The sequence below is a fragment of the Phyllobates terribilis genome, unplaced genomic scaffold (genome assembly GCF_046119375.1).
Source record: "Phyllobates terribilis strain yellow unplaced genomic scaffold, ASM4611937v1 Scaffold_7__3_contigs__length_470593459, whole genome shotgun sequence".
Taxonomy (NCBI): Eukaryota; Metazoa; Chordata; class Amphibia; order Anura; family Dendrobatidae; genus Phyllobates; species Phyllobates terribilis.
In genome coordinates, this window is record NW_027362767.1 from 433,665,497 (window position 1) to 433,677,751 (window position 12,255).

Here is a 12,255-nt window from a genome sequence, read left to right on the forward strand (position 1 = left end):
AGCCGGCCTTTCGCGGACTTTGTGCTAGAAGATTGAGAATCTTCCATCATTTTATTTTTTGCATACAATAAAAAATAATAAAAAATTGATGGTAAAAACGGACACGTCTGATCCAGCACACAGGGAAATAAGAACTTTTGTTTTTTTTTCATGTAAAAGAAAAATAGCTGAATGAGGAGCGATGAGCGGGAGAAGCCTAGAAATAGTTGTTTTTTTTTTGGGGGTGGGGGTTGTATACAACTTAAAAACAGAGGAAGACGGACAGCGCGTGGATGCAACATGGATGGTATCCGAGTGATGTCCGTTTTTTTCACTGACCCATTTACTTGAATGGGAGATTTTGATCTTTATTTGCCGACCGAAGATCCACAAAGGAAAAAAAGACGGATATGTGAACATGCCCAAAAATTACATTGGGTACAATGAGTTTTTATCTCCCAAAATTGGATCAAACGTGCCCATAAATCACGGCGATGTGTACGGATAGGGGCAGATAGGCTTCTGTCTGGCCGAAAAAAATTCTTATACCCTACTTTTATTTTTCTTCTTTGTGTGGCTTAGATATTTCAGGCAGTGATGAAGCAACGATCAAACAGAAAAATTTGCCATGACAGAATTTTTTTCACCCCAAATTACAATTCTGAATGTCACATAGGTCTGCAGCGAGCCCTGATCTGGTGTGAACAGAGCCTTTAGCTTAACCTCTGGGGTGACACTAGTATAAGGTACAGATGGCTCCAGTGTGGAGGCTGTCGCTTTTTCTCTACACCGCCGTCGCACTTACTTACCAATGATCACATCCCAATAACCACACACTGCCCATGATGCAAATATCAGGAATTATTTCTGCCACTTGCCGTTGATTTCACCGACCCTCATCTGCGGAAAAAAATCTACATCTGGAGTAAAAGGAGCAATTTTGGCCTTTTTTTAATGTTATCACAGAAGCAGCTGAGAGGATAACATCGTCCAGTCTCTATCATTGTCCCAGTGGGATTCTAACTACCAGGTCTGGCATTGTGCGGGGTTCCCTGCGAGAGTAGGACAGTGGTTTGGCACTAGTTCTAGGTTTTGGCACATATGAGTCTATGAGATATTGTAGGGTGCAGGTCATCGCCACCTGCGAGGGTTCAGTCCCGGTCGCCGAACCGGGACATGTGATATGTTCACATAATACAACATCCGCTATGTTTTCAGCCAGTCTTGCTTCTGCATCATCATCCAGGGGGTCAGGTCCAGGGGGGCCGTGAGTGGACTCATCTTTGCAGTGCAAAATCTACTCTTATTGCTTTTGTTCCTTTGAGTCTTCACATTTTTCGGGTTTTTAATGTTGCCGTCTATGGAGGGTAGAAGGGGCAATAACAGAATCCATTTGGTTCTGCTTCCTGATATTATGGCGCCATCATCGAGTCCTTCTTAATGTTGTGTAGGTGTAAGTCCTCGTTTAACCCACAGAGACAAATAAATGGAATCTGCTTGTCTCTATGACCCCATCCCACCCTTCCCACCCACTCGTCAACCTCTCCCCCCCCCCCCCCAACAATAAAGAAGCATTTTATCCCACTTTTTGTGGGTTGCTTGACCGCACACCTTGCTCATATGCCACCCTCTGCCCGATCAGATACTGTGCTGCCTGTGTGGCTCCTGGGGGTCCGGTGATGGTCACTTTCCTGCTTCTCGTTCCCGGAACAAATTCCCCTTTCTTTGAGATCTGAATTCGGGCTCCTGTCAGCTCTTGATATTCCACAAGCGTCTTGCCACCTTTGCCCAGTATTGCACCCACCAATGTCTCTGGCACGGCCATCTCTAGCGTTTCTTTGCCTGCAACACTTTCTGCAGCCAACTTGTCCATGAGAATTCCTCCCCCGCCGAGCCCGAGAGCGGGAGTAGCTTCACCTGTATAGGATGTTAGAAGACTGACTGCTGCTGGATGGACGCCACCGACCAGGGGGTTAAATCCAAGGCCTGTACTGTAACCATAACTGGCCAGCGTATTCAGGGCAGTAGAGATGGCCAAGAGGTCTCCACCAGAAATGGCTGGAGGGGCTGGAGGTGCAGTAGGAAAAGGGGAAATGGTAGGTTCGGCACTCCCTCCAGCATAAGGGGAACCTGTCGGGTTTGAGTTGGCCACAGGACCCTGAGAGTTGATGTAGCTGATGTTCAGATGGGCAGTGCCTTGTGGGGGGTCCTCTCGTGCTTTGTGTATGATGTTTCGTATGGCTCGTTGAACTTGATTTGGCTCTCCACTCACTGTCACCACCCGTTCCTGGAGGTTTGGTCCTGCAGGTTTTTGGGACAGTTGAACCCATGCCCCTGACTCTTCCATGATGCTCCGAACAGTGGATCCACCTTTGCCAATAATTAGGCCCGCTGTTGTGTTGGGGACAATTAGTTTGGCCTAAGGAAGTGAAACAAGAAAAGTACTTTAGGCTGGATGGTAAATAACGGGCACAGAAGGGGGCAGAGTGGTAAATATCGGACAAGGATGAGATTAAGGTGATAAATATTGGTCAGTGTTAAATATTAGACAGAAATAGGGTGATAAATATTAGACAGTGATGGGATCAAAGTGGTTAATATTGGACAAGGATGGGATCACAGAGGTAAATATTGAGCAACGATGGAATCAAGGAGGTAAGTATTGGGCAATGATGGGATCAGGGTGGTAAATACTGGGATAGGATGGGATCAGGGTGGTAAATATTGGACAAGCATGGGATCACGGTGGTAAATATTGGGTAAGGATGGGATCAGGGTGGTAAATATTGGGCTAGGATGGGATCAGGGTGGTAAATATTGGGCAAGCATGGGATCAGTGTGGTAAATATTGGGCAAGGATGGGATTAGGGTGGTAAATATTGGGCAAGCATGGGATTAGGGTGGTAAATATTGTGCTAGGATGGATTCAGGGTGGTAAATATTGGGGTAGGATGGGATCACGGTGGTAAATATTGGGTAAGGATGGGATCAGGGTGGTAAATATTGGGCTCGGACGGGATCAGGGTGGTAAATATTGGGCTAAAATGGGATCAGGGTGGTAAATATTGGGTAAGGATGGGATCAGGGTAGTAAATATTGGGCTAGGATGGGATCATGGTAGTAAATATTGGGGAAGGATGGGATCACGGTGGTAAATATTGGGCTAGAATGGGATCAGGGTGGTAAATATTTGGCAAGCATGGGATCAAGGTGGTAAATATTGCGCTAGGATGGATTCAGGGTGGTAAATATTGGGGTAGGATGGGATCACGGTGGTAAATATTGGGGAAGGATGGGATCACGGTGGTAAATATTGGGCTACAATGGGATCAGGGTGGTAAAAATTGGGCAAGCATGGGTTCAGGGTGGTAAATATTGGGCTAGGATGGGATCAGGGTGGTAAAAATAGGGCAAGCACGGGTTCAGGGTGGTAAATATTGGGCTCGGATGGGATAAGGGTGGTAAATATTAGGCTAGGATGGGGATCAGTGTGGTAAATATTGGGCAAGGATGGGATCAGGGTGGTAAATACTGGGCTAGGATGGGATCAGGGTGGTAAATATTGGGCTAGGATGGGATCAAGGTGGTAAATATTGAGCAAGCATGGTATCAGGGTGGTATATATTGGGCTCGGACGGGATCAGGGTGGTAAATATTGGGCTAAAATGGGATCAGAGTGGTAAATATTGGGCAAGCATGGGCTCAGGGTGCTAAATATTGGGCTCGGATGGGATAAGGGTGGTAAATATTAGGCTAGGATGGGATCAGAGTGGTAAATATTGGGCAAGCATGGGATCAGTGTGGTAAATATTGGGCTAGGATGGGATCAGGGTGGTAAATATTGGGCAAGCATGGGATCAGTGTGGTAAATATTGGGCAATGATGAGATTACAGTGGTAAATATTGGGCAAGCATGGGATTAGGGTGGTAAATACTGGGCTAGGATGGGATCAGGGTGGTAAAAATTGGGCAAGCTTGGGATTAGGGTGGTAAATATTGGGCAAGGATGGGATTACGGTGGTAAAAATTGGGCAAGCATGGGATCAGGGTGGTAAATATTGGGCAAGCATGGGATCAGGGTGGTAAATATTAGGCAAGCATGGGATCAGTGTGGTAAATATTGGGCAAGGATGGGATTACGGTGGTAAATATTGGGCAAGCATGGGATTAGGGTGGTAAATATTGGGCTAGGATGGCATCAGGGTGGTAAATATTGGGCTAGGATGGGATCAGGGTGGTAAATATTGTGCTAGGATGGGATCAGGGTGGTAAATATTGGGCAAGCATGGGATCAGTGTGGTAAATATTGGGCTAGGATGGGATCAAGGTGGTAAATATTGGGCTAGGATGGGATCAGGGTGGTAAATATTGTGCTAGGATGGGATCAGGGTGGTAAATATTGGGCAAACATGGGATCAGTGTGGTAAATATTGGGCTAGGATGGGATCACTGTGGTAAATATTGGAGTAGGATGGGATCACGGTGGTAAATATTGGGTAAGGATGGGATCAGGGTGGTAAATATTGGGCTAGGATGGGATCATGGTGGTAAATATTGAGCAAGCATGGGACTAGGGTGGTAAATATTGGGCTCGGATGGGATCAGGGTGGTAAAAATTGGGCAAGCTTGGTATCAGGGTGGTATATATTGGGCTCGGACGGGATCAGGGTGGTAAATATTGGGCTAAAATGGGATCAGAGTGGTAAATATTGGGCAAGCATGGGTTCAGGGTGCTAAATATTGGGCTCGGATGGGATAAGGGTGGTAAATATTAGGCTAGGATGGGATCAGAGTGGTAAATATTGGGCAAGCATGGGATCAGTGTGGTAAATATTGGGCTAGGATGGGATCAGGGTGGTAAATATTGGGCAAGCATGGGATCAGGGTGGTAAATATTAGGCAAGCATGGGATCAGTGTGGTAAATATTGGGCAAGGATGGGATTACGGTGGTAAATATTGGGCAAGCATGGGATTAGGGTGGTAAATATTGGGCTAGGATGGGATCAGGGTGGTAAATATTGGGCAAGCATGGGATCAGTGTGGTAAATATTGGGCTAGGATGGGATCACTGTGGTAAATATTGGGGTAGGACGGGATCACGGTGGTAAATATTGGGTAAGGATGGGATCAGGGTGGTAAATATTGGGGTAGGATGGGATTACGGTGGTAAATATTGGGCTAGAATGGGATCAGGGTGGTAAAAATTGGGCAAGCATGGGTTCAGGGTGGTAAAAATTGGGCTAGGATGGGATCAGGGTGGTAAAAATAGGGCAAGCACGGGTTCAGGGTGGTAAATATTGGGCTAGGATGGGATCAGAGTGGTAAATATTGGGCAAGGATGGGATCAGGGTGGTAAACACTGGGCTAGGATGGGATCAGGGTGGTAAATATTGGGCTAGGATGGGATCAGGGTGGTAAATATTGGGCAAGCGTGGGATCATTGTGGTAAATATTGGGCAAGGATGGGATCCGGGTGGTAAATATTGGGCAAGCATGGAATTAAGGTTGTAAATATTGGGCTAGGATGGAATCAGGGTGGTAAAAATTTGGCAAGCATGGGATCAGGGTGGTAAATATTTGGCATGGATGGGATCAGGGTGGTAAAAATTGGGCAAGCATGGGATCAGGGTGGTAAATATTGGGCTTGGACGGGATCAGGGTCGTAAATATTGGGCTAAAATGGGATCAGAGTGGTAAATATTGAGCAATAATGGGATCTGGGTGGTAAATACTGGGCTAGGATGGGATCAGGGTGGTAAATATTGGGATAGGATGGGATCAGGGTGGTAAATATTGGGCAAGCATGGGATCAGAGTGGTAAATACTGGGCTAGGATGGGATCAGGGTGGTAAATATTGGGCTAGGATGGGATCAGGGTTAATGGGTAAGGATGGGATCAGGGTGGTAAATATTGGGCTAGGATGGGATCACGGTGGTAAATATTGGGGTAGGATGGGATCACGGTGGTAAATATTGGGCTAGGATGGGATCAGGGTGGTAAAAATTGGGCAAGCATGGGTTCAGGGTGGTAAATATTGGGCTAGGATGGGATCAGGGTGGTAAATATTGGGCAAGCATGGGATCAGGGTGGTAAATACTAGGCTAGGATGGGATCAGGGTGGTAAATATTGGGCTAGGATAGGATCAGGTTGGTAAATATTGGGTAAGGATGGGATCAGGGTGGTAAATATTGGGCTAGGATGGGATCACAGTGGTAAATATTGGGGTAGGATGGGATCACGGTGGTAAATATTGGGCTAGGATGGGAACAGGGTGGTAAAAATTTGGCAAGCACGGGTTCAGGGTGGTAAATATTTTGCTAGGATGGGATCAGGGTGGTAAAAATAGGGCAAGCACGGGTTCAGGGTGGTAGATATTGGGCTCGGATGGGATAAGGGTCGTAAATATTAGGCAAAGATGGGATCAGAGAGGTAAATATTGGGCAAACATGGGATCAGTGTGGTAAATATTAGGCTAGGATGGGATCAGGGTGGTAAAAATTGGGCAAGCATGGGATCAGGGTAGTAAATATTGGGCTCCGATGGGATCAGGGTGGTAAAAATTGGGCAAGCATGGGATCAGTGTGGTAAATATTGGGCAAGGATGGGATTACGGTGGTAAATATTGGGCAAGCATGGGATCAAGGTGGTAAATATTGGGCTAGGATGGGATCAGGGTGGTAAATATTGGGCAAGCATGGGATCAGGGTGGTAAATATTAGGCAAGCATGGGATCAGTGTGGTAAATATTGGGCAAGGATGGGATTACGGTGGTAAATATTGGGCAAGCATGGGATTAGGGTGGTAAATATTGGGCTAGGATGGCATCAGGGTGGTAAATATTGGGCTAGGATGGGATCAGGGTGGTAAATATTGTGCTAGGATGGGATCAGGGTGGTAAATATTGGGCAAGCATGGGATCAGTGTGGTAAATATTGGGCTAGGATGGGATCAAGGTGGTAAATATTGGGCTAGGATGGGATCAGGGTGGTAAATATTGTGCTAGGATGGGATCAGGGTGGTAAATATTGGGCAAACATGGGATCAGTGTGGTAAATATTGGGCTAGGATGGGATCACTGTGGTAAATATTGGAGTAGGATGGGATCACGGTGGTAAATATTGGGTAAGGATGGGATCAGGGTGGTAAATATTGGGCTAGGATGGGATCATGGTGGTAAATATTGAGCAAGCATGGGACTAGGGTGGTAAATATTGGGCTCGGATGGGATCAGGGTGGTAAAAATTGGGCAAGCTTGGTATCAGGGTGGTATATATTGGGCTCGGACGGGATCAGGGTGGTAAATATTGGGCTAAAATGGGATCAGAGTGGTAAATATTGGGCAAGCATGGGTTCAGGGTGCTAAATATTGGGCTCGGATGGGATAAGGGTGGTAAATATTAGGCTAGGATGGGATCAGAGTGGTAAATATTGGGCAAGCATGGGATCAGTGTGGTAAATATTGGGCTAGGATGGGATCAGGGTGGTAAATATTGGGCAAGCATGGGATCAGGGTGGTAAATATTAGGCAAGCATGGGATCAGTGTGGTAAATATTGGGCAAGGATGGGATTACGGTGGTAAATATTGGGCAAGCATGGGATTAGGGTGGTAAATATTGGGCTAGGATGGGATCAGGGTGGTAAATATTGGGCAAGCATGGGATCAGTGTGGTAAATATTGGGCTAGGATGGGATCACTGTGGTAAATATTGGGGTAGGACGGGATCACGGTGGTAAATATTGGGTAAGGATGGGATCAGGGTGGTAAATATTGGGGTAGGATGGGATTACGGTGGTAAATATTGGGCTAGAATGGGATCAGGGTGGTAAAAATTGGGCAAGCATGGGTTCAGGGTGGTAAAAATTGGGCTAGGATGGGATCAGGGTGGTAAAAATAGGGCAAGCACGGGTTCAGGGTGGTAAATATTGGGCTAGGATGGGATCAGAGTGGTAAATATTGGGCAAGGATGGGATCAGGGTGGTAAACACTGGGCTAGGATGGGATCAGGGTGGTAAATATTGGGCTAGGATGGGATCAGGGTGGTAAATATTGGGCAAGCGTGGGATCATTGTGGTAAATATTGGGCAAGGATGGGATCCGGGTGGTAAATATTGGGCAAGCATGGAATTAAGGTTGTAAATATTGGGCTAGGATGGAATCAGGGTGGTAAAAATTTGGCAAGCATGGGATCAGGGTGGTAAATATTTGGCATGGATGGGATCAGGGTGGTAAAAATTGGGCAAGCATGGGATCAGGGTGGTAAATATTGGGCTTGGACGGGATCAGGGTCGTAAATATTGGGCTAAAATGGGATCAGAGTGGTAAATATTGAGCAATAATGGGATCTGGGTGGTAAATACTGGGCTAGGATGGGATCAGGGTGGTAAATATTGGGATAGGATGGGATCAGGGTGGTAAATATTGGGCAAGCATGGGATCAGAGTGGTAAATACTGGGCTAGGATGGGATCAGGGTGGTAAATATTGGGCTAGGATGGGATCAGGGTTAATGGGTAAGGATGGGATCAGGGTGGTAAATATTGGGCTAGGATGGGATCACGGTGGTAAATATTGGGGTAGGATGGGATCACGGTGGTAAATATTGGGCTAGGATGGGATCAGGGTGGTAAAAATTGGGCAAGCATGGGTTCAGGGTGGTAAATATTGGGCTAGGATGGGATCAGGGTGGTAAATATTGGGCAAGCATGGGATCAGGGTGGTAAATACTAGGCTAGGATGGGATCAGGGTGGTAAATATTGGGCTAGGATAGGATCAGGTTGGTAAATATTGGGTAAGGATGGGATCAGGGTGGTAAATATTGGGCTAGGATGGGATCACAGTGGTAAATATTGGGGTAGGATGGGATCACGGTGGTAAATATTGGGCTAGGATGGGAACAGGGTGGTAAAAATTTGGCAAGCACGGGTTCAGGGTGGTAAATATTTTGCTAGGATGGGATCAGGGTGGTAAAAATAGGGCAAGCACGGGTTCAGGGTGGTAGATATTGGGCTCGGATGGGATAAGGGTCGTAAATATTAGGCAAAGATGGGATCAGAGAGGTAAATATTGGGCAAACATGGGATCAGTGTGGTAAATATTAGGCTAGGATGGGATCAGGGTGGTAAAAATTGGGCAAGCATGGGATCAGGGTAGTAAATATTGGGCTCCGATGGGATCAGGGTGGTAAAAATTGGGCAAGCATGGGATCAGTGTGGTAAATATTGGGCAAGGATGGGATTACGGTGGTAAATATTGGGCAAGCATGGGATCAAGGTGGTAAATATTGGGCTAGGATGGGATCAGGGTGGTAAATATTAGGCTAGGATGGGATCAGAGTGGTAAATATTGGGCAAGGATGGGATCATGGTGGTAAACACTGGGCTAGGATGGGATCAGGGTGGTAAATATTGGGCTAGGATGGGATCAGGGTGGTAAATATTGGGCAAGCGTGGGATCAGTGTGGTAAATATTGGGCAAGCGTGGGATCAGTGTGGTAAATATTGGGCAAGGATGGGATTACGGTGGTAAGTATTGGGCAAGCATGGAATTAGGGTGGTAAATATTGGGCTAGGATGGGATCAGGGTGATAAATATGGGGCTAGGATTGGATCAGGGTGATAAATATGGGGCTAGGATGGGATCAGGGTGGTAAATATGGGGCAGGGATATGTTAAGGGGGGTACATACTGGACAAGGACAAAATCAGGGTGAAAATATTGGTCAATAGTGTCAGTATGGTAACTATTGGCCATAGATGGAGCCACGCTTGTAAATATTGGGCAAGGATGGGCTCTGAGATGTAAATATTGGACAGAAGTGGAATCAGGGTGGAAAATATTGGGTGAAAAGGGGTTAGCATGGTAAATATTAGGCTGAGCTGGATAAGGCTGGTAAATATTGGTCAGGGATGGAATCAGGGGACAAATACTGAACGCAGTGGTGTCACAGTAGTAAATATTGGACAAATATGGTAATGGTGATAAATATGGTAATGGTGATAAATATGGTAATGGTGATAAATGATTGGGCAGGGATGGGATGAGAGGTAAATATAGGACAAGGATGGCATCAGGGTGGCAAATATTGGGTAGGAATAGCTGCAATCTTTGCAGTGGCACTGACCTGCTTGGCCCGCTCGGCACTAATGTTGTTCTGGGCCGGGATGAGCACACCCAGATCAGACTTGGTTGCTCCTTGTGGCACCTCGCGCACCTTCTCTGCTATGAAGTTATGTACAGACATTAGTGCCTCTGCGGTTCCCTGCACCAGACACACGCGCTCCGTTGTCCCTACGACACATGACAAACAGAGTAAATAACAAGAAGAACATGAGAAAAGTTGAGGAGATCAGCAGCCGCCCACCTAACTGCTCTCCATCAGAAGCCCCATTGTCTCCATTGTTACCCTCCTCACTGTCACCTGGACCCTGATCTTTTCTGCCTATCGTTAGGTGGGAGCTCCTGCTCAGGTGCGCCCCTTATTGGTAGCATATTCTTAGTTTCTGTGCAGATTATCCATGCAGTTTCCAGTCTGGAGGAAATGGCACAAGATCACTTCTTGCCTTGGGCAGACTGGTGTGGGGTCTGTTGGAGAGCGTCAGTGGGCAGCTCTGGCCTCTCAATAATGTAATATATACTTCCATGAATGCCACTGCCCCGGAGGTTACAGCTGATGATTCATGGACACAGATGGAAGATTTGTACCCACAAAATTACAGAGAATAATCAAAAGTGCATCACGTTGACACAGCAATGACCAATTGAGGCAGCAGGCTGCACAGTCACATGTCCCATGTTGTGGTGATGTCGCTACCTTGGCAATGAGTGTTACCTAATGACGTCACTTAGTCTACAAATCTCAATTACATGTCACTTACCCTGGCATTTATAGTTGTCCTGATGATATAATTTACGCTGATCATATTCTCATAATGATTCAGTTTAACAGTCAAAGTTAATCATCCCAATGACATCACTTACTCTGGTAATGTCAGTTACTCTGATGATGTCACTTACTCTGGTAATGTCAGTTACTCTGATGATGTCACTTACTCTGATAACGTCAGTTACTCTGATGATGTCACTTACTCTGGTAATGTCAGTTACTCTGACGATGTCACTTACTCTGGTAATGTCAGTTACTCTGACGATGTCACTTACTCTGGTAATGTCAGTTACTCTGATGATGTCACTTACTCTGGTAATGTCAGTTACTCTGATGATGTCACTTACTCTGGTAATGTCAGTTACTCTGATGATGTCATCTATTCTGATAACGTCAGTTACTCTGATGATGTCACTTACTCTGGTAATGTCAGTTACTCTGATGATGTCACTTACTCTGGTAATCTCAGTTACTCTGATGATGTCACTTACTCTGGTAATGTCAGTTACTCTGATGATGTCACTTACTCTGGTAATGTCAGTTACTCTGATGATGTCACTTAGTCTGGTAATGTCAGTTACTCTGATGATGTCACTTACTCTGGTAATGTCAGTTACTCTGATGATGTCACTTACTCTGGTAATGTCAGTTACTCTGATGGTGTCACTTACTCTGGTAATGTCAGTTACTCTGATGATGTCACTTACTCTGGTAATGTCAGTTACTCTGATGATGTCACTTACTCTGGTAATGTCAGTTACTCTGATGATGTCATCTATTCTGATAACGTCAGTTACTCTGATGATGTCACTTACTCTGGTAATGTCAGTTACTCTGATGATGTCACTTACTCTGGTAATCTCAGTTACTCTGATGATGTCACTTACTCTGGTAATGTCAGTTACTCTGATGATGTCACTTACTCTGGTAATGTCAGTTACTCTGATGATGTCACTTACTCTGGTAATGTCAGTTACTCTGATGATGTCACTTACTCTGGTAATGTCAGTTACTCTGATGATGTAACTTACTCTGGTAATGTCAGTTACTCTGATGATGTCACTTACTCTGGTAATGTCAGTTACTCTGACGATGTCACTTACTCTGGTAATGTCAGTTACTCTGACGATGTCACTTACTCTGGTAATGTCAGTTACTCTGATGGTGTCACTTACTCTGGTAATGTCAGTTACTCTGATCATGTCACTTACTCTGGTAATCTCAGCTACTCTGATGATGTCACTTACTCTGGTAATGTCAGTTACTCTGTTGATGTCACTTACTCTGGTAATGTCAGTTACTCTGATGGTGTCACTTACTCTGGTAATGTCAGTTACTCTGATGATGTCACTTACTCTGGTAATGTCAGTTACTCTGATGATGTCACTTA

At 45.6% G+C, this 12,255-nt stretch overlaps 1 protein-coding gene across 2 annotated transcripts in view; it reads right to left on the minus strand.

Moving 5' to 3' along the window:
• Positions 1-1,532: 1,532 nt before the first annotated feature.
• Positions 1,533-12,255, minus strand: part of LOC141155268 (RNA-binding protein Nova-2-like) — a 63,840-nt gene continuing 53,117 nt past the window's right edge. For both annotated transcript variants that reach the window (XM_073642077.1, XM_073642076.1), the window contains exons 3-4: positions 10,104-10,270; positions 1,533-2,398 (exon numbers count right to left, since the gene is read on the minus strand). In XM_073642077.1, the coding sequence (XP_073498178.1) occupies positions 1,556-2,398; positions 10,104-10,270 (1,010 nt within the window). In that variant the 3' untranslated portion in view covers positions 1,533-1,555. The remainder of the gene's footprint in view (positions 2,399-10,103; positions 10,271-12,255) is intronic.